The sequence below is a fragment of the Grampus griseus genome (assembly GCF_964374135.1).
Source record: "Grampus griseus genome assembly, chromosome: 11".
Lineage (NCBI taxonomy): Eukaryota > Metazoa > Chordata > Mammalia > Artiodactyla > Delphinidae > Grampus > Grampus griseus.
Window position 1 is genome coordinate 49,866,460 of NC_139005.1, and position 27,917 is coordinate 49,894,376.

General features: G+C 43.8%; 1 protein-coding gene across 1 annotated transcript in view; it reads right to left on the minus strand.

Annotated features, from left to right (window-relative positions):
* The window catches only part of PPM1H (protein phosphatase, Mg2+/Mn2+ dependent 1H), a 258,587-nt gene that overhangs the window by 129,338 nt on the left and 101,332 nt on the right, over nucleotides 1-27,917 (minus strand). The window contains exons 3-4 of the mRNA XM_082665119.1: nucleotides 9,243-9,587; nucleotides 61-173 (exon numbers count right to left, since the gene is read on the minus strand). Of these exons, the coding sequence (XP_082521245.1) occupies nucleotides 61-173; nucleotides 9,243-9,587 (458 nt within the window). The remainder of the gene's footprint in view (nucleotides 1-60; nucleotides 174-9,242; nucleotides 9,588-27,917) is intronic.

Here is a 27,917-nt window from a genome sequence, read left to right on the forward strand (position 1 = left end):
ATTAAAAAATTAAAGGAAGGCACTGAACTTTAGGAAGAACCAGAGGGCTAATCTGCTTACCTGCTGTCCCCAGCATTTGCTACATACAGCTTCCCCAAAAGGCAAATCACGATGAGGGCTGTGCAACCACCAGATATACTGTATGAACTCCTCTCTCGTTCGATTTGTAGGTCCTGGAGAAGAAGACAAAGTTAGTACTGGACTGTACAGGAACAAAGACTGTCTTAGCCTTGCTCCCTCGACACAGCCCTAAGATCTGAGTACGACTCGAAGAAGGGACAAGAAAATCTTTAGTACTGGCTTTCCATCAACTGACAAGCATTTCTGGAGAGGACACTGGCATAAAACGGTCGCCTACCAGACCATGTGCGGACCAGAGACAGGAAACAAGGGAAGGCAAACAGATCTAATCAGACAAAAATGAGAAGAATTAAACCAATTGTATTTAATACATATCATGGCTTACGGAAAATTCAGTCTTTGTATGGACAGCCTGAGCTGCTGTGGAAAACAGATGAGAGGCTAATAATGTCGAGTGCTTGGACCTGATCAATGTTTTTAACCCCAAAGTCTCCAGTAAATAAATTCCTTTACAGCTAGACGAGACAGGTGACTTGAAGGACTGTGTCCTCAATTCAACTTGGCAGGAGTCCACCCCCGTCTTACTGATCAAAGATAGAAGCTTCTGAACTCTGAACTAACGTCCTCTTCCCAAGGCCACTAATTCACAAGAGGGACACACACGCATAGTATCAGCCAGCCGTCAGTGAGCACTTCCTCTGTGTCAGGCAGTGTGAGAAGCACTTTACATATAGAATCGCATCTCATCCTCACAACTGTAACATTCACCTCACTGTTCAGATGCAGACAAGTGGGGAACTTGCCCATATTTACCCTGCTGGAGTCTGGATTCCAATCGGGGTCTCCTCCTCTAAAGCCTAGTATCTATTACCTGCCACCTAATGAGGTCTCCCCAAGGAAATTAAAAATAGAACCACATTCCTGTGGACAGAGATGCATCATCCTCCAGACAGATGTCTGTGTGAAACGCTGTGTCAGTGACAGAAGCCAGGGTTCCTTGACCTCAGACAAATGAGAGTCGTTAGGAAAATAAACCGAATGCTGGCCAAAATAATGGCAAATGTTCTCATCGCCATCTATTGTTGGGGCCAAGGAAGAAAGGACAAGGGTGGGGTACAGAAGAGCAGGAAACGGTGCTCTGGCTGATTCTGAGGCTGCTGTCGGCTGACCCAGGGCCCGTTTGTGATGCTTAGAAACCCACAGAATTAGAACTCAGCTGCTTCAGCCAGCCTCCTGATGGGAAGCGGAGATAATTCAGTAATCCAGCATTTATCGGCAGCTGCCGTGCTCCAGAGGCCAGAGGCGGTAACACAAAGTCAGAGAAATCACCAAGGAGAAGCTGGAAACAGGAGAAGAGCCCGAGCTTTGAAAACAGATTAAGAACACAGTATTGGTCAAAATGTAAGGAGGGGAAAAGTACGAAGACAAGACCTGGGAGAAACTAACATACTGGGAATGAACTGAGTAAAGGTTAAGGGCCGGTGGAGGCGGGGGGGGGGGGGGGGGGGGGCGGGGGAGGGGAAGCTGAGGAACCATCGGGAGGGGTAAGAATGAGTGTACTATATGGGACGTGATGGTTTAGAAGCAGGTGAAGAAGAATTCCAAAAAGGGGTTGAGTGAATGACAACATCAAGTGCTGCAGACAGGTCAAGCACGAGGACCACCCCCAAAGACCACACTGAATTTTAAAAATTTATGTACAATCTCTGTATAAATTAGCTTAAAGGGGCTGTCATGAGGATTAAATTAGACGGCGTAGATGAGGGGCTTCGGAGACCAGCTAGCTTCTCCCCACAGCCTGGATCCCATGACTGAGAGCAGAGACCTTTCTCGCTCAGTGCTAGATCCTCAACACCCATGTTGGGCCAAGTAAAACGTAATTTAATAAATATCTATTCAATGGGCAAATAAAGAAATACATGATAAAACGCCTGGGTTTCCAATTATCTCCCCACCATTTTACCTCTGCCTTAACACGAGACATGTGTCCCACCATTCATAAGTGAAAAGCTTACCACATGCATAAACACTCACTGAGATAATAATTAAGCAGGAACCCAGGCTTCTAGTAACACGCAGTCAATTGACAGGAATGAATGAATGGTTCTTAGAACCCAAGCAGGGATGGCAGGAGGCTGGAGGGTGACACGGGAGGAGGGACACACGTCAGCAGGGAAAGACCGTCACAAGAAAATGAAAGACGAGAAAGAAAACATCAAGACGTCAGAAGTTCCGTCTGTTGAACCTCCAAACAGTGCATCAAAACAGAACCAACAACCCTATTCACAAAGGAGTTTGCGGGTAGGTTTATGCAATTTTTTTGCATTTAAATAAATAAAATAAAGTTGATATTATGATAGATATATATTTCATCAAATTAATATAGAAACTGGTATATAAAGCCCACACTCCATATTAACATTTTTAATACACTGGAAAGAAGTGCTCTAGCTACAGAAACTATCCTTACACATCCAGAATCACTATTTGTTTGAATACCTAAAGTCTGAATGAAAGGCAGTTTTGAGTAAAAATCCTTTAAGCACCCAACTGCTTACGGACTGGAGTGTGAATGATGCTTGACAGACTTAAACCATTGGTGCGATCCAAAAAGTAGAGTCCACGTGAAAGAGCCGCCCACGTCAAAGAATTCCTCTGGGACTCAGACAAACAAGTTTATTCTGCATTGTAGGTGTCTTACTTATCATGGTTTACATCACCAGAAAATGATTATAAAATTATTTCATCTTTTAAAAAAATATCAAGATAGAGTGTTTGACACTAAGATTTTTCTGCTACAGCAGAGTTCACATTTGCCTTTCATTTAGGGGGAAACATTCCAGTTAGCCTGCCCATTGAATGCCTTGTTATGACATTAATAGCGTGAGTCAGTATTTTTTTCTAATTGATTTCATCATTTCTTTCATCTTTTCCTACCTTCCCTCTGCAGTTCCCCCAGCATAAGGAATGCAAATTTGGCAACATTTCCACATAAACAGTGGACCAAAGTCTAGCTATTTTTTATACAAGAAACTTCGCTAACAGACTCATGCTTTCATCACCTCCCGCCTCTGCGTGCTAATAGACATATGCGTGTGCGCTCAGACGCACACTTTAATTACATGTGTGCTCTTTGGGATCACGGTGAAAGGATTTGAAAGATGTGTTTCCACAGACTTCATCCGCCCTGTAGGATTCACTGATATGAAAATACGCTCTTTCATTTCTTCTTCTAAAACTGGGTGTAACTAGAACATATTCTAAAAATAATTGCTTCCCCCTCCCCTCCCTAGAAGACAAAATAGCACATTTTTTTTCCTACACCACCTACTCCTCTTTAAAAGATGCTTCACAAAATCTTAGTACTAAAAGGAACATTAAAGGACCATCTGGGTGGTCCTTCTACTACCAGATCAAACATGATAAATGAAGTCAATAAAGATATATTTACTGTTGAATTAACTACCTAATTTCTTCAAACTCTTAACTTTTCCAGTTAGCTTAAGCTTCTCACACTCTACATTTAAAAAAAAAATTTAAAAATGTATCCCTCAAGAAGTTTGGGTACTTTTTTCAAAAGATTAAGGAAATCATGAAAAACTGCCCACCTCTTGCGCTAAACAAAGACCGATTTGGAATATCTCCCCCATTTTAGCTGCCATGAACCTCAAGACATAAGTCTAGAATAAATTACCAGCAAAACACATGCACATACTATCATTCCTTTTCCAGTATGATCTAAAAGGATCAACTTAAGTGACTCAGAAGATTCCATTAACAAGATAATTGATTTATCTGTTCAATCAAGAGTCCCTCTCAAGGCTGCTTTCTACCTAGCAGGACTGATTTATCCTGTGTTGCATCTGTCTAAATATTACATTTAAGCAAGGATTATCTCTAAATCAAAGAATGGATCCAATTTTTAAGACTTGGGATTGTATTTTGCTCCTTTTTGTTGCAAGGAAGAATGAGAGCAGTGAAGGGAAAAAAGAATGTGTGTGAAAGGAGACTAATTCAGCAGGAAAGAATTGCAAGAAAGAAAATATATTTTTCGGGACCACTGTAATTTGGTTCTAAAGTCCCACAGATGATGCAGCTCCAGGATCATTGTTTGTTTCCTACCAATTTCAGGTCGCAAAAGGAAAGCAATATCAAACACCAGAAGGCAGCGAGTGTTGGGTGGTTTCAATAGGACCTGGCACCTCCCCCTAGCTGGGTTAAAACATGGTTATGAGCACACTGCTAATAGCGTCAGTCACAAATAATAAGATTCTGCATGGTTTTAGTATCTGGGCCTGATTTCGGTTTATTCTGAGAAGCCAATCTGTCAGCCAGGCAATGGGGAAGGGACAAACCAGCACTGCCTAATATCGCCACCTGCTGGCTGTTGGTGGAATCACATGCTCATTCCTTCTCGAAAGAACTTCCTGTTCTACTAAAAACAAAGACAAAACAAAAACAAAAAGCCTCTAGCTTAAATACAGACAGACCAACAGGTCCACTTACCATTACTATTCTAATTCTCAAAACCATTAAAATTTATAAACTATAAATTAGCTTTGCATTCGTCCTCCTTTTTCACCATCGTGTCACCATGTGGTTTTTACCGACAAAGCCAAGCTGAGTGGTATTTCCAACCATTTACTCAGTGACAGTAAGATGTATGCTAGTTTTACAAGTTAAAATGTTGCCATTTTTCTCCCTTCGTAACAATCAAACCTCCAAAACATTCTTCACTGTAGCGAGGAATCTATACCCACACTGAAAAGGAAATAGGACAGAATTTTGAGATCCTCCTGCCTGTGTCTATAACTCAATTCCTGTAGGTAAAAAAGGTCATCACTGCTGACTTGCTTCTGATTCCTAGGAGGGCAAAGGTCTCCTGCAACTATACCAACAATGGAAGTGACTTCTTACATGACTCCCCTGTTTTTGGAGGGTATGGAAGAAGGAAGGAGACTGACATCAGGACTTAGAAGACATTTATCTTCTTCGTATCTGTCATCTTGAGCCAAGCAACCACCTAAACATAATAGGTGACAAAACTTAGCTGCAGAAGTAGGCATTGTTACAAAGTGTAGTTGGGAAGCAGAAATGAAGTCAGTCAGAAAGTTCCTGAGATCCTGGTCCTCTTGGAAGCGAGGGTTCATTTTCCACGGTGGACACAGGAGGAGCTGGCCACGCAGCCTTCACTCCGAAGGGAGATCCAAGATGAGATACAATAGGGGACCACAGGGCAGACCCACTTCTGCCAGCATGGATCAGAGGCCCGTGGTCAGAGGTCACCTCCTCACAAGCCACATACTGTGCCAGACAACCCCAGGATCAAAGAGAAGAGGAAAAACAGTGCCTTCAAAGAGGCTTACAGTATTTGATGAAACTTACCATCTCCTCTGGTCCACAGCGTTTCCCCCCCCCCACTTCTGTTAGTCTTTATTTTTCGATGGGTACCTACTTTTTCCTAGAAATAGGTACTATTTATTCTGGTCTGGTGTTTCTGAATCTTTTTATCCAATTTTCTCTTTCAGATAGATATGAACATTTCATTTAATGTCACTCAGAACATTAAAACAAATGAGATACTATCTATCGCTGTGTTCGTATAATGTGACGACAAATACCCCCAGATACAAAATCCAATGTTTTCCTTCTAGACCCCCATGGTGTCTAGAAGAATGCTGGTTATAAAATATAAGCAACTGAGGGCTTCCCTGGTGGCACAGTGGTTGAGAGTCCGCCTGCCGATGCAGGGGACACGGGTTCGTGCCCCGGTCTGGGAAGATCCCACATGCCACGGAGCGGCTGGGCCCGTGAGCCATGGCTGCTGAGTCTGTGCGTCCGGAGCCTGTGCTCCACAGCGGGAGAGGCCACAACAGTGAGAGGCCCGCGTACCGCAAAAAAAAATATATATATATATATATGTAAGTAATTGAGAAGGGCACTGGTGGGAGGTGGGGAGAGAGGAATGACCTCTGATTCTACTTTGCTGAACTGTCATAAATAAGGCAAAACCCCAAACGAAAGGCAAGCTTTGCCTTTAAAGATATTATGTTACATTCTGAATCTCAGGAGGGAGAGCTGCAAATATGTCATCAGTGTGGCAAATTTGAGGCTTAGATGCTAGGCATGGGGAATTTTTAGGGATTGAAAGTGCAGGAGAAAGCAAGAGAGCCACAAAGCTGAAATGACTGAATCTTATTCAATATTGAGTTTTCCTATTACAGGGGATCAGAATGGCATAAAACCTGCAATACCTAAAGAACACCTAGAAAGTTAGAAAGTAGCTGGCTGTTGTGAGGAAAAAAATTAAGAATGGCCGGGAGATTCCAAACCTGCTCCCCTCGGAAAGGTCTAAAGGAGGAACCACCAAGGTCAGGCCAACAGAATAAGGAAATCAGCTGTGTGTTGAGCATTTCAAACCAAAGTTTACCTTTAAACGCTGACTCTCAAAACCTAATAGCGAGAAAGGGTGGAAAGAAAAAGTATTTTTTATGAGTTGACAATGGCCTTCCGTAGTATGCGGTATAATTTCTCTGTTGTAAGTTCTGAAGCTCAACCCAAGCTATTTAATGGCCAAGTCAGGCACTTTTCTGTGACGCTGGAGTAGATTTTTCCTGAAGTCCCTGATGAAGCAAAGAAAAAAACTAGAGCATCTCTATAATTAGGGTAAACATATGACATCATCCAGACAGGGACACTTTTGAGAGTAAAAGGGGACAGTATTAATAACTATTCTGGGCCAACAGGCATCAGCTGGCTCAGTCCCCAGCCGTGCAGGAGGCAGGGCCACACTGCCAAGAACCAGGAGAACCAAGGAATGATGAGTATTCTCCCTTAAAAAGTCCAAGCACATGGTGCAAAGCCCAGGTAGCAGGCATGCTGGGGGCTAGACAGACAATCTGGGAAAAACGTTAAGTGTGAAGAAGAAGCTATAGGGTGGGGTGGATTAGAAAACAACAGAATGGCTTAAGGCCCAAAATCCGTATTACGGCACAGCAAGTCATCCACAGGCTGGTTACAGATGGCCTCTCCAAGTCCCCTTACAGCATCCCTGCACTTGGAATCTGCATCTAACCATGGTGGACGTCAGCTCGCTGCCTTCGGCCCATCTGGGTTCTCTCCGTGATGTGGGTCTTCACACAAACGGCTGTCTCTGCCCAGAGCACTCTCCCAGCTCCCACGTTCTGTCTGCTTTCTCCCTACTCTCTGACAGCACTGCTTCTCCAGGGAACCCTACTTCATCTCTTTATCAGATTCCTACCTACTCTGCATTTCTTCTCTCGAGGCCCTTCCCATTTATAGTTTATCTGTTTAATATCTGTCTTTGCCTAATTTCTTCCATGCTTTTTTCCCAGCTAGCCCTGGCTTAGAGTTAGTTCTCAACCAATATTTATGGATTGAATGAATTACACAGGAAAGCGATGTGATCTTTTCGCTGGCAACCAAGTGTCCAAGAAAGATTTCTGGTAATGAATCAGCTAGTGAAAAGTTATTAAAAATTTAAAAAACAAGAATGGGGCTCTTTACTAAGTATGTTTCTGAATGAGCCTCTCAAGTACAGTAGGTGCTAGGAAACCTGCACCATTAATGGGCAGAAACAGTCTGAGATCGCTGTGGTGGCTTGACTCAATGTGACATTGGCCTCTAGTGGATGAAGTGGAGAATACAGCAGTGCGAAGTAAAAGATACCTCATAGTACTAGCAATTACCGAAGGAAATAAAAAAGCCAAAATTTCTTCTGCTTTTTTCACTTCTATCATGTAAACTGACTTCTTCTCCCGTTAGGGGGAAGGTCCACTGTCAAACTGTCACCTCAATTCAATATTTAGCTTTCTGAGCATCCGTGTTTAGAAACAGCTATTCACATCAGAGCCTCCATGACAGAGGGAGATTTTTATACCAAGCCCAAGGAGGAGTCCATTTTTCTAACCTTGATTCCTTTTTTTCCTAAATAATCTTTTCTTGCCTCCTGGTGTTTTTCTTGGGATTGAAGGCTACCAGATACTCCTGACATGGAGGTGCATTTTAAACCACCTGCTACTCAAAAGGGTAAATATGTGACAAGGAGAGAAACGTTGGAACCGAAGAAGAAATGAGCTAAAGTGAGGAGAGACTGCAAATTAGAGGCATGAGTATATGAACAATTCTCTGCCTTGTAAACAAATCAGATGATGCTCTTTAATATTATTTACTTTTCTCCTCTCATTAGCACTCAGCCTGACATCGTGAGATCCTGGAATGTGCACGGGGTGTACATTCAATTCTGCAGAGATGCTTCTAGCTGCTCCTGCTCTACCTAAGAGCTTGTCATCACTTTTTAATCTCTAGGTTATAAGGACACTACTGCCCACTCACCTTACTCTAGTCCTTATAACATCTCTACATATCTCCTACTGTATCTGCATACAGGATGCTGCTCAGGAGAGAAAATCTTTGGAACCCAAATAGTTGCCTCAGTATAAGTGAGCTCAAGGGGGTGGCACAAAAGAGACCTTCTATGTGCATTCTCACCGGGCAGAGGGACAAGCAGGGGACACCGGGAGGGCAGCTTAGTGTGTTCTCAGGAGGGAGGCTGAATCCCCTGATCAGATATATTCAAATTTAAATGTACAAACAAATCCACGTTCCCAAGTAAAACAAAGAATTCTTGGATACTGGCTCCCACTTGCTTTAAGCAGTGGGAACCACACTGCCAATCATGGGAAAACAGCTGTTCTCAGATTAGATCTGTACAGCAAGCGTACTTCTGAACACTTTACTAAAAGCTCCATTTCCCCAAACACCTGGAATTCGTGTACATACGTGTAAAACAGATGGCAACCGAGCTCACAGTTTCAATTAAGTTCAATCCTACCAGCTGGCATCCCTAAGAGTTGGCAGAAAGAGAAGCAATACGCGTCCATTTAATAAGCCTATCACCTCACTCACTATCCCGCTTCCATCTTCTTTTACACCTTTGCCGGCACGGGAGGCTAGAACTCTCTTGCTGCCCACTTGTTTTGAGAATGGAAGCCCTGCTGTAAAAGGAGCAGACGGAGGGGACCATGCAGCAAGTGGACAGGTCAGAGACATGCCCTTCCAGGGAACTTTCTAAGAAACAAGTATGTGGCTTAAGCGACCACCCGGGCCCCTGCTGCCCTAGAGTCTTCAGTGATACCTACCATTTCCTTGAATGCGCTTTCAAGAGCCCCGATGACGAGGCACTCGTGCGGGATCTTCTTCTCGGTGAAGAAGCGCGTGGGCGGGGTGCTGGGGGAGCCGGGGGCGCCCACCCCTCCGCGGAGCGAGGCCGCGCGGGTCAGAGTCCGGCTGTTCGCGGGTGTGTGGTCGGGCTCCTCGCCCAGGCAGGTGGGCGGCAGCACGGCCGAGTTCTTCAGGATCTCCACGATGTCCTGCAGCTGCTCCGTGACGTGGTGCTGCAGCAGGCGGGATGCCACCACAGCAGCCCCGGACCCCGCGTGACCGTCAAACAGCGACCAGTAGTGGCAGGAAACGCCTTCTGATTCCTGCGGGAGGAGGGCGACAAGGAAGAGTGAGAAACGCAGTGGCCACTGCCCCAGGGTGAGGGCGTGACACCTCCAGGGGTCAGCGCATCCATCTGGTCGTCTGTCTGCAAACAACGGGGTCAAAACCGAGCAAAACACTTAGGGAAGGGTCCCCAGATTCATCGCTGATGTTACCACCACCCCAGGGAGAAAGTGGTCCCTGCCTGTCCACCCAGGGCAGGAGTCCAAGTCACCACCCCCTCAGTTGGGGTGAGATCTACTTTAATTTGATGTGCAGAAGTGAGAGGTAAAACTCCATGCAAACAGGTAGGTCTTTACAGTTTTAACAGCTAACCCCTCACCTCCCTTCTGCTGCAACCCCCAAGCAGGTTTGACCTGGAGTCTCTGGAAGAAGTTAGGTCTTTTTTACAGATTCTTCAAGGGGAGATAAATAGACCCATTTTCACCTCATAGGGCTTTTATACTCTCAGATAATTGCCCCATCTGCTTATGTCTACATGCTGAATTTGTGGAACATGTTTTTCCCTTGAACACCCAGTCTAGTCCACCCTTCACAAGATGCAGTCAATTCAAATCTCCTCTTCATGTTTCCTACTCCCCTCAGTTTTCCAGCTGTCACTCAGCATCTTGGCTTCCTCTTCCTACCCTAAAGCTACGTGCAGCCCATGTTCCCTCATCTACCACAGATCTTGTACCTGCTGGTTGATTCTGAGACTATTTCAAGATGAACACTTTTAAAAACCATGTTTGAATCACATATGCCTAAGATGTTAGTAGCTATAGGGGGGAAAAAAGCAGCTCAATTATGGTGTAGCTAGAGGGATAAGATATTAAATACTGAGATTAAATAGGTAAGGTGCATATAACATCCACTACTGACAACTAGGCTTATCTAGCCTGCAGCAATAAATGTTGAATTCTTTTTTTTTAGTTGAAGCCATTATATAAAGTTCTTTTGGTCTATCTTACTTTTTTAATTGAAAGTATTTGACCTATAACATTGTATAAATTTAAGGTGTACAACATGCTTATTTGATACATTTATATATTGTGATATAGTTGTCATCATAGCAATAGCTAGCATCTCTATAATTGTGGTTTTTTGTGGTTAGAATAATTAAGATCTAATCTCCTATCAAGTTTGATTATTATAATACAATATTGTTGTCTATGTTATGTTCACTGTACTGTGCATTATATCTCTAGGACTTTTTTACTACTCCTTGCAAGTTTGTCCTTTTACCCAACATTTCTCCTTATCGCCCCCACCCTCCAGTCCCTGGTAACCACCATTTTGGTCCATCTTAGAATGATGCTGGAAGATACTGTGTACTTAGGGTGACATATGCCATTACTCTATTTATGCCCTTTAAAACTCTGTTTTTACTCGATTCTGTGCTAGATACTTAAGAGATAAAATAGTCTTTTTTTTGTCAACAAATATTTACTGAGCACTCTTTCTGTGACAGGCACAAAAGGAGGCAGTGGGGATGAAAGACTAGATGAAAGATACAGAGACAGGGTCTGATTTTAAGAATCCAGTGGAGGAGACAGACACTGATCAAATAATCACACAAGTACATGTAAGATCATAATTCTGGTGAGGGGACAAAGTGCTGTGAGGCCAGCCTGCAAAGGGGCATATTGGAGGCTTCCTGAGCACATGAGGACCAGGCTGAGGACCACTGGAAATTCACAAGATAAAGAGGGGAAAGGAGGGAACACCAGGCAGCAGCAACAGCAGGTGCAAAGGCTCCGTGGTAGAAGGTGTGTGATGGTCAAGAGGAGACTGGACCATGGCCATGTGGCTGAATAGGGGACAGAGGCAGGAAAGGAGGGAGATGACATGAGACTGGAGAAGGAGGTAGTAGTTGGACCACTCAGTCCTTCCAAGACTTATGAAGGATCTTGGCTTTAGCTTAAGAGTAACAGAAAGCCATGGATTGAAGTGGGAGTTAGAAAATAGATTTGCATTTTTAAAAGATTTGTATTTTTAAATCATTTTTATTTGTATTTTTAAAAGATCATTCAAGCTAAAGGTGAGAAGATGGCGGTGGGAAGACGCAGAGTTCGCGTCACCCCACAACTGCCAGACGCTGGTGGGGAACCCCGATGCCCAACGAGATGGGAAGAACCCCCAATCGAACCGGTAGGACATGGAGGGACTGAAGGGGCAGGAGAAGTGGAGGCTGGACAGGACCAGTGCCCCTGAGGTGTGTCTGTGAGCGGGGAGGGGTTCTGGGAGCCCTCCAGTGCCTGGAGGGACCCTCAGGGGCTTGGATCAGGGTGGAGCGCACCCAGCGTTTCCCCTGCCCAACTGGCTGGGGAAGTCTGCCCAGCTCTCAGGCCAGGTCCTGTGCCCTCAGAAGTCCCCTCTGGACCGGGTTGGTCCTGGGGGCATAGCAGAGAGACCGGGAGAGAACAGGAGAGGCAGGTGGAGGGGCCCTCTGGGACCCAAGGAGCAGGAGAGGAGCAGAGGACGTTTGCCCCACCCACTTGGGCCCAGGGAGCCTGCTGAGCTCCTAGGCTGGTCCCCTGCCTTCCAAAGCCCCCTCCAGGCCGCATAGGCCCTGGGGGCATAAGAGGGAGGCCAGGAAGACCAGGAGAGGTAGGTGGGAGGGGACCTCTGGGACCGGAGGAGCAGGAGACGAGGGCATTTGCCCCGCCCACTCAAGCCCAGGAAGCCTGCTGGGCTCCCAGGTGAGGTCCCCTGCCCTCTGAGACCAGAGGCAGGAGGCAAGCCTGGGCCCCTTCTGTTGAGGCTAAGCCCCACCCCCCACAGTTCCCAGGGCCTTTTCCAGCCTTGTGGGTCCTAAGCGTAGGCCCCGCCCACCAACCAAATCTCTCCCTTGCTTAGGCCCCGCCCTCCACAGCCAAGGCCTTTTCCACCTCATTTTTTTTTTCTCCTCCTCTTTTTTACTACTGTGGTTCTGTTTTACCTTCCGGTTGTTATTTCATCTACGTTTTTATTTTTATATTTTTTCTAACATATCTGTTAGTTTCCTCATCTAATTTTATTTTTTACTTTGCTATTGTTCTCCTTTTTTTTCTTTTTTGCCACCCTGTGCAGCTTGCGGCATCTTGGTTCATGAGCCGGGGGTTGGGCCAAAGCTCCTGCAGTGGGAGCTCTAAGTCTGAACCACTGGACTAACAGACCCCAGGGAATATTCATCGGAGTGAGGTCTCCCAGAGGTCCTCATCTCAGCACCAAGACCCAGTTCTAACCAATAGCCTACAAACTCCAGTATTGGAAGCCTCAGGCCCAACAACCAGTAAGATAGGGACACAATCCCACTCATTAAAAAATGTAAAAAAAAAAAAAAAAAAAGGGACAGCAAAAAAATATGTCACAGTTGAAGGAGCAAGGTAAAAACCTGTAAGACCAAATAAATGAAGAGGAAATACGCAATCTACCTGAAAAAGAATTCAGAGTAATGACAGTAAAGATGATCCAGAATGCTGGAAATAGAATGGAGGCATGGATTGAGAAAATACAAGAAATGTTTAACAAAGATCTAGAAGAACTAAAGAAGAAACAAACAGAGATGAACCACACAATAACTGAAATGAAAAACATACTAGAAGGAATCAATAACAGAATAACTGGGGCAGAAGAACGAATAAGTGACCTGGCAGACAAAATGGTGGAAATAACTGCTGAGGAGCAGTTATAAAGGAAAAAGAATGAAAAGAATTGAAGACAGTCTCAGAGACCTCTGGGACAACACTAAATGCACCAACATTCGAATTATAGGGGTCCCAGAAGAAGAAGAGAAAAAGAAAGGGTCGGAGAACCTGCTGTATAGAAAATTTTTTTTTTTTATAGTTTTTATTTTTTTTGCGGTACGCGGGCCTCTCACCGCTGTGGCCTCTCCCGTCGCGGAGCACAGGCTCCAGACGCGCAGGCTCAGCGGCCATGGCTCACGGGCCCAGCTGCTCCGTGGCATGTGGGATCTTCCCGGACCGGGGCACGAACCTGTGTCCCCTGCATCGGCAGGCAGACTCTCAACCACTGCACCACCAGGGAAGCCCATGCTGTATAGAAAATTTTTAATGTAAATTTAAAAAAAAGAAAAAGGAAGGGTTTGAGAAAATATTTGAACAGATTACAGTGGAAAACTTCCCTAACATGGCAAAAGAAATAGTCACCCAAGTCCAGGGAGCACAGACAGTCCCATACAGGATAAAACACACCAAGACACATATTAATCAAACTAACAAAAATTAAGTTCAAAGAAAAAATATTAAAAGCAGCAAGGGAAAAACAAAAAGTAACATACAAAGGAATCCCCATAAGGTTATAAGCTGATTTTTCAGAAGAAACTCTGCAGGCCAGAAGGGAGTGGCAGGATATACTTAAAGTGATGAAACAGAAAAACCTACACCCAAGATTACTCTGCCCAGCAAGGATCTCATTCAGATTTGATGGAGAACTCAAAAGCTTTTCAGACAAGCAAAAGCTAAGAAAATTCAGCACCACCAAACCAGATTTACAATAACTGCTAAAGAAACTTCTCTAGGTAGGAAACACAAGAGAAGAAAAAGACCCACAAACACAAACACAAAACAATTAAGAAAACGGTAATATGAACATACATATCGATAATAACCTTGAATGTAAATGGATTAAATGCCCCAACCAAAAAACACAGACTGGCTGAATGGACAAAAAAACAAGACCCATATATATGCCGTCTACAAGAAACCCACTTCAGACCTAGGGACACATACAGACTGAAAGTGAAGGGATGGAAAAAGATATTCCATGCAAATGGAAATCAAAAGAAAGCTGGAGTAGCAATACCTGTATCAGATAAAATAGACTTTAAAATAAAGACTGTTAACAAGAGATAAGGAAGGACACTACACAGTGCTCAAGGGATCAATCCAAGAAAAAGATATAACAATTATAAATGTTTATACACCTAACATAGGAGCACCTCAATACATAAGGCAAATGCTAACAACCATGAAATGGGGAATCAACAGTAACACAGTAATAGTAGGGGACATTAATACCCCACTTACACCAATGGACAGATCATCCAAACAGAAAACAAACAAGGAAACACAAGCTTTAAATGACACAATAGACCAGATAGATTTAACTGATATTTATAGAACATTCCACCCAAAGTGGCAGAGTACACTTTCTTCTCAAGTGCACATGGAACATTCTCCAGGATGGATCACATCTTGGGTCACAAATCAAGCCTCAGAAAATTTAAGAAAATTGAAATCATATCCAGCATCTTTTCTGACCACAACGCTATGAGACTGGAAAACAATTATAGGAAAAAAACTGTAAAAACCACAAATACATGGAGCCTAAACAGTGCACTACTAAATAACCAAGAGATCACTGAAGAAATCAAAGAAGAAATAAAAAAATACATAGAAACAGATGACAACGAAAACTCAATGACCTAAAACCTATGGGATGCAGCAAAAGCAGTTTTAAGATGGAAGCTATAGCAATTCAATCTCACCTCAAGAAACAAGAAAAATCTCAAATAAACAATCTAACACTACACCTAAAGCAACTAGAGAAAGAGAACAAAGAAAACCCAAAGTTAGAAGGAAAGAAATCATAAAGATCAGAGATGAAATAAATGAAATAGAAATGAAGAAAACAATAGCAAAGATCAATAATACTAAAATCTAGTTCTTTGAGAAAATAAACAAAATTGACAAACTCTTATCCAGATTCATCAAGAAAAAAAGGGAGAGGACATAAACCAATAAAATTAGAAATGAAAACGGAGAAATCACAACTGACACCACAGAAATACAAAGGATTATAAGAGACTACTACAAACAACTATATGCCAATAAAATTGACAACCACGAACAAATGGACAAATTCTTTGAAAGGTACAATTTTCCAAGACAGAACTAGGAAGAATTAGAAAATATAAACAGACCTATCACAAGTAATGAAATTGAAACGGTAAGTAAAAATCTTCCAACAAACAAAACTCCAGGACCAGATGGCTTCACAGGCGAATTCTAACAAACATTTAGAGAAGAGCTAACGCCAATCCTTCTCAAACTCTTCCAAAAAACTGCAGAGGGAAGAACACTCCCAAATTCATTCTACGAAGCCACCACCACCCTGATACCAAAACCAGAAAAAGATATCACAAAAAAAAAGAAAATTATAGACCAATATCACTTATGAACATAGATGCCAAAATCCTGAATAAAACACTAGCAAACAGAATCCAACAACATATTAAAAGGATCATACACCATGATCAAGTCGGATTTATCCCAGGGATGCAAAGATTCTTCAATATACACAAATCAATCAATGTGATACACCACATTAACAAATTAAGGAATAAAAACCATATGATCATCTCAAGAGATGCAGAAAAAGCTTCTGACAAAATTCAACACCCACTTATGATAAAAACTCTCCAGAAAGTGGGCTTAGAGGGAACCTACCTCAACATAATAAAGGCCATATATGACAAACCCACAACAAGCATCATTCTCAATGGTGAAAAACAAAGCATTTCCACTAAGATCAGGAACAAGACAAGGATATCCACTCTCGCCACTCTTACTCAACATAGTTTTGGAAGTCCTAGCCATGGCAATCAGAGAAGAAAAAGAAACAAAAGGGATACAAATTGGAAAAGAAGAAGTAAAACTGTCACTGTTTGTAGATGAGATGATACTATACATAGAAAATCGTACTAAAGGCCATATATGACAAACCCACAACAAGCATCATTCTCAGTGGTGAAAACTGAAGGCATTTCCACTAAGATCAGGAACAAGACAAGGATGCCCACTCTCGTCACTCTTATTCAACATAGTTTTGGAAGTCCTAGCCACAGCAATCAAAGAAAAAGAAATAAAAGGAATACAAATTGGAACAGAAGAAGTAAAACTGTCAGTGTTTGCAGACAACATGATACTATACACAGAAAATCCTAAAGATGCCACCAAAAAACTACTAGAACTAATCAATGAATTTGGTAAGATTGCAGGATACAAAATTAATGCACAGAAATCTCTGGCATTCCTATACATTAACAAGGAAAAATGAGAAAGAGAAATTAAGGAAACAATCCCATTTGCCATCGCAACAAAAAGAATAAAATACCTAGGAATAAGCCTATCTAAGGAGGCGAAAGACCTGTGTTCAGAAAACTATAAAACACTGATGAGAGAAATCAAAGATGACACAGACGGAGAAATATACCAATCAATATGGTGAAGAATCAATATGGTGAAAATGACTCCACTACCCAAAGCCATCTACAGATTCAACGCAATCCCTATCAAACTACCAATGGCATTTTTCACAGAATTAGAACAAAAATTTTACAATTCATATGGAAACACAAAAGACCTCAAATAGCCAAAGCAATCTTGAGAAAGAAAAATGGACCTGGACAAATCAGGCTCCCCAACTTCAAACTATATTACAAAGCTACAGTAATCAAGACACTATGGTAGTGGCACAAAAACGGAAATATAAATCAATGGTACGGGATAGAAAGCCCAGAGATAAACCCACGCACATATGGTCACCTAATTTATGACGACGAAAGAAGGAACAAACAATGGAGAAAGACAGCCTCTTCAATAAATGGTGCTGGGAAAACTGAACAGCTACATGTAAAAGAATGAAATTAGAACACTACCCAACACCATACACAAATATAAACTCAAAATGGATTAAAGACCTAAATAGAAGACGGGACACTAAAACTCATAGAGGAAAACACAGGAAAAACACTCTTTGACATAAACCACAGCAAGATCTTTTCTGACCCATCTCCTAGAGTAATGGAAATAAAAACAAAAATAAACAAATGGGACCTAATTAACTTTAAAGCTTTTGCACAGCAAAGGAAACCATTAACAAGATGAAAAGACAACCCTCAGGATGGGAGAAAATATTTGCAAATTAAACAGCGGACAAAGGGTTAATCTCCAAAATATATAAACAGCTCATGGAGCTCAATACCAAAAAAACAAACAATTCAATTAAAAAATGGGCAGAAGACCTAAATAGACATTTCACCAGAGAAGACATACAGATGGCCAAAGGCATATGAAAAGATGCTCAACATCACTAATTATCAGAGAAATGCAAATCAAAACTACAATGAAAATGGTCAGAATGGCCATTATGAAAAAATGTATAAACAATAAATGCTGGAAAGGGTGTGCTGAAAAGGGAACCCTCCTGCACTGCTGGTGGGAATGTAAATTGATACAACCACTACAGAGAAGAGTATGGAGGCTCCTTAAAAACTAAAAATAGAAATACCATATCCCACTACTGGGCATATACCCTGAGAAAATCATAATTCAAAAAGAGTCATGTACCGGGCTTCCCTGGTGGCGCAGTGGTTGAGAGTCTGCCTGCCAATGCAGGGAACACGGGTTCGTGACCCAGTCCGGGAAGATCCCACATGCTGCGGAGCAGCTGGGCCTGTAAGCCATGGTCGCTGAGCCTGCACGTCCGGAGCCTGTGAACGGGAGAGGCCCGCGTACCGCAAAAAAAAAAAAAAAAAAAAAAAAAAGAGCCATGTACCACAATGGTCCTTGCAGCTCTATTTACAATAGCCAGGACATGGAAGCAACCTAAGTGTCCATCATCAGATGAATGGATAAAGAAGATGTGACACATATATACAATGGAATATTGCTCAACCATAAAAGGAAAGGAAATTGAGTTATTTGTAGTGAGGTGGATGGACCTAGAGTCTGTCATACAGAGTGAAGTTAAGTCAGAAACAGGAAAACAAATACCGTATGCTAACAGTTATATATGGAATCTAAAAAAAAAAAAAAAATGGTTCTGAAGAAGCTAGGGGCAGGAGAGCAATAAAGACGCAGGCATAGAGAATGGACTTGAGGACACAGGGAGGGGGAAGGGTAAGCTGGGACGAAGTGAGAGAGTGGCATGGACATACATACACTACCAAATGTAAAATAGCTAGTGGGAAGCAACCGCATAGCACAGGGAGATCAGCTCGGTGCTTTGTGACCAGCTAGAGGGGTGGGATAGGGAGGGTAGGAGGGAGACACAAGAGAGAAGGGATATGGGGATATATGTATGCATATGGCTGATTCACTTTGTTGCACAACAGAAGCTAACACAATATTGTGAAGCAATTATACTCCAATAAAGATTAAAAAAAAAAAGGTCATTCAAGATACGCTGCGAGGATTAGGACGGAATAAAGGGTGAAAGTGAGGATGTCAGTTAGGAGGTAACTACCACCCTAATAAGACACTCAATCAAATCCAGGCAGGAAGAAACACTTATGAATGACTAAAAGCACCATAAAGAGAAGGAACAAGCACATTATCTCAGAGGAAAGTTAAGTGGAAAAAACAATGACCAAAGGATTAGAAGATCTGGACTCAAATGGCATCTTCAATACCAATCAGCTGATTGGGAGACAGAGCAAGGAGAGGAAGGCAGTCCAGGCCCTGGACCCTGTCTGGGTCACTCTAGAGCTGGACGTCCCTGTTGCTTAACACCTCTGTGCCATGGTTTCCTAGCAACTAAAAGGCAGGTGATAGCTACCTTATGGCAGAGGTACTGGGAAGGTTAAGTGGTAATTTATGCCTAGTCAGCAGCTAAGTAACACATTTGGAGCAACTGGGCGCGCATGCACGTGTGTGTGTGTATGCGTGTATGCTGCGTGTGCACTGCTGTGTGCACATGCGTGCGTGCTGCGTGCGCATTGCTGTGTGTATGTGTGTGCGTGTGTATGCGTGTATGCATGTGCATGCGCGCGTGCGTGCGTGTGCGTGTGTGGCGTTGGGGGTGCTGCTATCATTACCATTACAGTATGATCTCAGGTAAGTTATTTTCTGGGCTTCAGTTCTTCACCAGAGTGGCGGGGGTGAGGGAACTTCTTTACAAGACTCTGATGCCTCTGCTAATCCTGCAAGTTCAAGGTTTAAGAAGGATAGACCAGCGTGGGCTGGGGAAGTGGGGGAGGGGTGGACCTTGAAGACAGGACAAGCAGAATTTGGATGGACTGAGAGGTGATATGGCAGCCCAGGAGAGGGAAGCACCAGGAGGCTCAGGTGATGGGGCAGATTCTGGTAGCTGCTCATCCCGGGTCTATCCTCCTTCCTCCTCACTACTGATTCTGTTTGGGACAGCAACATATCCACCAAAAATACACCCCAGACTCCCTCGCAGCTCTGTGTGGTCACACAGCCTCAACTCTGGCCAATGAGCTGCAAGAAGTGTCCTGGGTGGACACTTCCAGGAAACTTACAGATTTCTTGACAAAAAGGACAAATCAATGGGCCTGGTCTTTCCCCCTTTATCCTTCCCCCTTTCTTCCTGCCTGGGTCACAGTAGTGACTCCTGGAGGTAGCATAACCCTCTTGCCAAAAAGGCTGAAAACTGCAGCCCAGGGTGTGGGGCAGGAGGTCAGCAGGGTGTGGGGCAGGAGGTCAGCAGGGTGTGGGGCAGGAGGTCAGCAGAAGCCTGGGCCCTTGAGGTCTGGCTCGGGATGCTGCACAGGCCCTGGAAAAGCTGTCACATGGGCTTTGTGACCTTTCGATGAGTCACTGTTGTGAGATTCTGTAACAAGAGCTGGGCACGTGGAGAAGCATGGGTACATGGTATCCTGGGACCTGCGGCATACGTGGCAGGAAGAAGGAGCCCACATAAGTAAGGCACAGGCACAGAAAAGAATCTGAAGTAGGCAGAAGTGGATATCCACTGGGAATAAACCTGAACCCCCAGGAAAATGTTCTTAATTCAGGGCATCTGTGGATAGAATTCACCTGAATCCATCTTTATCTCCACAGACCTCTGAAATTTGTCATTTCCCCATATTGAGAATGTAAGGCAACAGCGCACAGCGGTATTAGCAGTATCTGTGACCTGGTCACCAATAGGAATAGCATTGTCCATCTGCACATTTTGAATTATCATTTACGCTCATCACTGCTTTGCAAGGATTGCCAACCCCACTGCTAGCTCCTGTTACTTGCTGCGTTAGTAAAGTACATACTGCCGTATTACATCCCCACAAATAGGGAAAAGGGGCAAAAGGAAAGGATTCCTTGCTCATCACATCCAATTCCCCAAAGGGCCCAAGGCCACCTGAGTGAAACCTATGCACACAGTCCTTCTATACCTGATTAAATTAAAACCCTTTGAGGGTTTTAAATTAAATCAAACACCTTTGAGGAAGCAGCAGCAGGGGCAGGTGAGAGACGGGATAGCAGCAGTCATGTCAGTGTCTGGGCACAGATTCTGTGACACCAAACTTTATCATGTTTCCAGAGTCATGATTTGAATCAAAGAAGATCAAGCCCCGTGAAATAACGAGCCACACTGCCGTGGAATGCTACATTTAAAAAAAAGCAACTCTGTAATATTTCTGACAAGTAATCCAGCCATTTCCTTCAACGACGCAGAGCATTCTGCAGCTACCGAAACCACCACCAGCTGACAAAATATCTGGGGAATTTTTAAACTGTCACGAGGCAGCTTGGTTGAGGGACTTGTGACGTGGGGCTCAGAAGGGCTCAACATTCTCCTTTTGAGAACACCTCTGCACAGGGCTATAAAGTCTGGTACAGCAAATTTTTTAAATGCAATTAATCATTTTCACAGCTAAAACTTGTAAGACATAATGTTTTCCACAAAGAAAGTTGCTTTCCACAAATCAAGTGTAGGCTGAAAAAATCCAGCACAGGTTGATGCAGGGGCCAAGCCCAGACCCATTAAAAGCAGTGTCTCTGAAGGTGACACCCCACCATTCGTCTTCTTTAACGCTTCCCAGGGGGTTCCAACGAGCAGTCACAGTTGAGAACCCCTGGTCTAATGGAAAGGGGGCTGCTAAGCCATCAGGAGACCTACATTTTAGTCCCAAATCTGCCATGGGTTCACTGTATGACCTTGGATGAGTCACTTACATTTCCCTAAACTGATCAGACCCGTGGTATCCAAACTGTGTTCCTTAGTTCTAAATAGGTATCTTAGGAAAGAGGAAGGTTAGTGGCTGTTGAAGTGATGAGTCCCTATGACTATTATTCCAACCAGAGCAGCACAGTTTCATCAGTTATGAACATCAAGGTTTTGCAAAAGATTGTGGATAAAAGAATTCGACAGTTTAAAATAAAATTTTGAAAGCCTTTGAACTAGATAAAAGCCCATCAAGAGATTTCAAAATCTTCACTGTCCTCCTATGGCAGGAACTTCAAGTGAGTGATATACTACGTGGGGAAATAACGACAAAGCCGGCTCTCCCCACACACTCAGATGCCAGCTCAGCTCTTAGAGTCTAAAAGACCACAAGGCACAGACACAGCCAGTTACAGGCCTCGAGCACCCTTCCCATCATTTGACAGGCGATATTCTAAATGCTTTACAAATATTCGCTCATTTAATCCTTACTACAATCCTATGAATAACCACCCTATGAGGTGTGGTTACTATCCCCATTTTACAGGAGGAAAATGAGGGACGGAGAGGGTAACCACTCCAGGTTACCCTCTCTTAAGCGATGCAGCTGGGATCAGAGTCCATGCTCTAACACCCCCACACTCTGCCCAGCCCTGGAGGGAAAGCTTGCCCTGATGGACACCTGGCTCACGAATCCACTTCTACACTCTGGAACCTGAGTTTTTCAAAAAACACAAAATCTGATCACTGTCTCTTACCAGCCTAACAACCTGCCCTGCAAGCTGACTCAAGGCTATGAGCCCGGGTTTGCAGGCTCTGGTTCTCTCTCCACATTCCATCTCTTACCCCAAATCCCACCCATGCAAAACTACAATGCTTGCAGCTCACAGCAAACCACGACTACCCCTCCCCGTCCACCTCCCCCCCACCTTTTATTTTATTTATTTTTTGTTTGTTTGTTTTTTTGCGGTACGCGGGCCTCCCACTGTTGTGGCCTCTCCCGTTGCGGAGCAACAGGCTCCGGATGCGCAGGCTCAGTGGCCATGGCTCACGGGCGCAGCCGCTCCGCGGCATGTGGGATCTTCCCGGACCGGGGCACGAACCCGTGTCCCCTGCATCGGTAGGAGGACTCTCAACCACTGCGCAACCAGGGAAGCCCTACCGTTTTTTCTGTTTGTTTGGTGGTTTGTTTTTTTTTTTCCACCTGTCTTTTAGTAATCACCTTAACTGTCACCTCCTCCTGGAAGCTCCCACTGCCCCCTGTGCCCACCCTGACTGCAGCATTCATCATATTGTCTGTGATTGTCTGTCCACGTGCTTGGGCAATGGTGGATTGAAAGAAAGAATATTCTGCGAAAAGGGAGAAACTAATAGGCAATGTAGGTGAAAAGAGAAATATATATATATGGAGGCCCATGTGGACAGTGACCTAAGGCCGACCTTGAGGGTTAGGTTCAGGTCAGGGTGAGGTTCTGGAGTCTAGCAAGGCAGACCAGGAGCCCCAGTTTGCTGCCTTGGGGCATGAGGAGTAATGAGGCACCTCCACCCCTGAAAGTGCTGAGAGCCGGGCTGAGGGAGCACTGATGCCGACACGTTCTGCAGGTGCACCGTGAAAAGGAAGCACCAGAATTTAAGGGGCTCACAGAGGTCTGTCCTGAGGCAAAGAGGGCCTCGGTCAGGGTAGTACCACTGGGCCAGGAGAGAGGACTTCATGAGACATTTCAAGGAAAAATATGAGGTTGGAGTGAGCTGTGTGGTGTTTGAAATGGGACCGAGACATTAACAGAGAATTCAGGTCCACTTTTGAAAGTATCATGATCAAACAGGACGTGCCATACATTTATTCCGAAACGGATACGAGGGCCCGATTCTCCCTCACCCTCTTCTTTACTCGAAACGGCGCCATCAGCTGCTCTCAGATAAGAGTGCATGGTTTGACGCATACAGTCAGATCTGAGAAACTTGAGGAATGAGCACCTCCTCAATGTCACACCAGCATCGAGGGACGACACTGACGTCAGGGGTCTGAGCTGGGAATAAGGCAGCTGGGGATCTACCAGAGAGGACTGACAAATCCCAAGTTACACGAACACAGTGCTTTTAAAGCATCGCAAATCTGCAATTTCATTGCAAATACACCTGTATTCCGTCATGGCATAGAACCTTCAATCACCCCCTACTGCTCTTAAAGTCCTTTTCCGTCTTCCAGATGCTGACATGGGCTCAGGGGCTCTGCATGATCTAGCTGCTGCTCCTCTCTTGCTCCTTGTCGGTGGTCGGGGATGCTCTCGTCCTCTCTCTTCTAACTCTGTCTCACCTGTAAGACTGTAAGTGTCATGTTTTCCTTCTGCCTTCATTTTTGGCCCTCTGCTTGGAGAACTGCATACCCTTCAGTTTTCAGTGGAAGCATCACCTCCTCACCAAGGCTGCCTGGACCACCTCAGCTCCTGTACATCCCCTACAACAGTGTTTATCCCACTGGTGTGGAATTGCCGGACGTGTCTGTATCGGCCTACTTGGACACTCACGTGTGTCTCATTCACTATGGTATTCCAGGGCGTCCCTGGTATATAATTACTCAGTAACTACTAAAAGCTCAATAACTACTAAATATACAAAGAAAGGAAGGGAGAAAATATATTTTTTCATTCATATTTATTTTTTCAAAGCAATACAGCAGTTTAAGAAATAAGAATTTTGGGACTTCCCTGGTGGCGCAGTGGTTAAGAATCCGCCTGCCAGTGCAGGGGACACGGGTTCGAGCCCTGGTCCGGGAAGATCCCACATGCCGCAGAGCAACTAAGCCCGTGTGCCACAACTACTGAGCCTGTGCTCTAGAGCCCATGAGCCTCAACTACTGAGCCTGCGCTCTGGAGCCTACGAGCCACAACTACTGAGCCCACGTGCCACAACTACTGAAGCCCGCACACCTAGAGCCCCTGCTCTGCAACAAGAGAAGCCACCCAATGAGAAGCCCGGGAACCTCAACGAAGAGTAGCCCCTGCTGGCCGCAACTAGAGACGAGCCCACGCACAGCAACAAAGACCCAAGGCAGCCAAAAATAAAAATAAATAAATAAATAAAAATTAAAATAAAAAGTTTTCCAGTTGCATTCTAAGTTATTTCCTTTACAAAAAAAAAAAGATAGCCTTCTACGTAATTTATAATACATACACATTCCCACCCCTTTTCGGGAATACATCTGCAATAAGACTAAGGAATATTCCAGAAGGCAACAAATTGGTAGTTCAAAGTTCATAGTTTCTCTTTTAGGATTTCACTAAAGTAGGCTCCATGTTATAGCCTCCTTTCTCTAAAGTTCTAGAAACTGCTTTTTAATCATATTGCTTATTTTCTTTTTCCCATTTTCATGATCATATATTATGGCAGAACTTAGTAAGCTTTAACTGGGGAGGGTTCCTTGGGCCTTTAAAGAAGATTGCACCAAACAGAAAGGTATCCACCGAACAAGCTAAAATAAGTCTGTAGGCAAGCAGCTTGTGTCCATGCAGCTTCAGCTGTAATTCCAGCACAGCTAAGCAAGGACGTCGAAAAGCCGTAGCCTCGGTTTTAGCCCTATTGAAGCAGGAGCCACATCACATGCCCCTCAGCTCTGGGGGACCCACAGGCAAAACAGCCTTCGTGGGCCATGCCGCAGACAATGAGGCAGCCCCTCTTCCAGCATGCTGACAAAGAAGCGGAGATGCTAGAGAAAACCTCCAATGTTCCTGTGGAGCCCGACAGAAGTGTTGAGATGTAAGGTAGGAAACACAAAGAATACCAGAGAATGAGGTTTGACGCACTGGTACCAGCTCAAAGAAACCAGGCTTTGCATCTCATACCCACCACACAAGCGCTCAGGTTGCAAGCCCGCTTCACCGCTCTCCCTTCCAGATGAGCACTTTCCACAAGAGAGCACGCAAAGTCGAGGGGGAGCTTAAAACACTCAGTCGGCGTGTAAGAGGAGAACGTCAGAATTAGAAATTCTTTCATATGGTTTCACTTAATGTGGAAGAAGAAAATTAACCTTAGCTAGTATTTCTCATACAGGCTGACACTGGCGCCCTCACGGGGTCGGTAAGTCTCCAGGACATGATGGAGCACGGGTGCCCTGGCGCTTCTATTAGCTCTGGCTTATTGCAACCTATTCCTGGGTACATGTGCTCCCAACGGAGTGGTCTTGCACATTATATTATGAAGTTTTTAACTCAATTATCCCTCACAAAATAGAGCACAGGTTTCTAAGAATCCCTGCAAAGAAATTGCTGATAGAAAACATAAGCAAAAAAGAACATGTCACACCTGGTACTTCCCACTCCAAGCAATGACAACTAGTCATATCTGACAAATAATAATAACCATTCTAGCCAGAAGTATCTGATGTGCTCAAGGAGACAGCTGAAATATGGAATTATACTTGCTATTGTTAATGATGAATTGCACCTTGAGATATAAGCTAATGGAAACAAGAAGTCTCTGCTCTTAGCAAGGCAGTAAATGGGTTACTGCATGAAAAACACAGAGAACAATGGCTGGCATATAATCAACACCATGTAACTGTTAGCTGTTATATTTTTAAAAATTGCCTTTTCATCTTTATTGTCTTTATATTATATTTTAAATCCTTAACATGTTTTTATAATTGTTAAATGTATACTAGATGGATGTTCAGTAGTATGGCTATATATCAATAAATGAACACATATATTAAGGGTATATACTAAAAAAAAACTGTCTTTAACTGATGGATTGGAGATGGCTACTCTAGAAACAGCTGTCTTACAGGAAAAAGTGGTGTCATCCTCCTGGTTGCCTTCCCTGAAGACACAGGTTCACCGCTAATTTTACCCTCAACTTCCACTCCCTGTCCCAACCCACCAGGTATTCAGATAACCTGAGGACAGCATGAAAGGAATATCACAAATGCGGAAATCCCACTTTGAGTTAAATCCTTTGGTCAATTTTACAAAAGGCTCAGTATGAACATGGTATGCACTTGCCTGCCTCCTTTCTTGCCCAAGAAGAGGGATTACTTATTTTCCACTGGGGAAACAGAGAGCGGACATCCTCCTCTGATCCCCACTATAAGCTACTATATGACTTGATTTCCACCAAGTTTCTGGCCAGGCTTCAAGGTATCACAGCAAGGATGACGATGCAGAATTAGAGTATCTGTTTTTAGGCATTTCATCCACAGAGCTTTCAACCACCAGTTCATGTGATCTCACAGCAACACAGTATGAGGCAGAAGAATAAATTAGCTGATGATGAAGCTGAGATGTGGAGAAACTTCGTGACAAGTCCTTCCTTGGGCCCACATTCTACTGCTGCCCACTTGGAATCATGCCCATACCGCATAGTTTGTTTGTTCTTAACATACTTCTCTTTCTGACTAAATTATTCCAATATTTTGTTCCCTAATGAGAAAGATCTCTTATTCTCATATACGTAAAAGAGCACTGCGTCCTTCTCAGGATCTGATAATACTAAACACAGATTTCTTTGCTTTGATTCTTCCACTTCATGAGACAATAAGATGTAGGATAAGTATGTCTGGTTTTTGTTTTCAAATGGCAATTTAGTTCCATATGTAAAAACACTATTAAATAAAAATTTCTGAGAGACAGGAAGTATAAAGGTGGCTAAAGATCATTTTGGCTAAGTTGTGTTATGGTTTATTCTAGACTCAAAAATTAACTCGGGAATGTTCTCGAACTATTATTCTATACCTCAAAAGCTTCTCCTTAAATTAGTTTACAGTAGAAACACAAGTAATGCGAAACAATATTGAAATGCAGCTGCAAACCCCACTGTTAGAATAACAACAGATAATATTAATTGAGCATTTACTACATGCCAAACACTATTCTAAGCATTTTTCATATTTTTTTTAAATTAATTAACTTATTTATTTTGGCTGCTGTTGGGTCTTCGTTGCTGTGCACAGGCTTTCTCTAGTTGCAGCGAGCGGGGGCTACTTTCTGTTGCGGTGCGCGGGCTTCTCATTGCAGTGGCTTCTCTTGTTGCAGAGCACAGGCTCTTGGCACGCAGGCTTCAGCAGTTGTGGCACGTGGGCTCTAGAGCGCAGGCTCAGTAGTTGTGGTCCACAGGTTTAGTTGCTCCACGGCATGTGGGATCTTCCCGGACCAGGACTCAAACCCATGTCCCCTGCATTGGCAGGTGGATTCTTAACCACTGCGCCACCAGGGAAGTCCCACTTTTCACATTTTTAACTCATTTAATTCTAATAATCTTATGAAGTAGGAACTATTACCCCCAATTAGCAGATAAGGAAACTGAGGCATCGAGAGGTCATCTAACTTTCACAAGGTAATGTCTAGTGAGTGGCAGAGCTGGGATTCAAACTCAAGGCACTCATTATTGTTCAATCAGAAGGCTTTTCCTACTTGCCATGG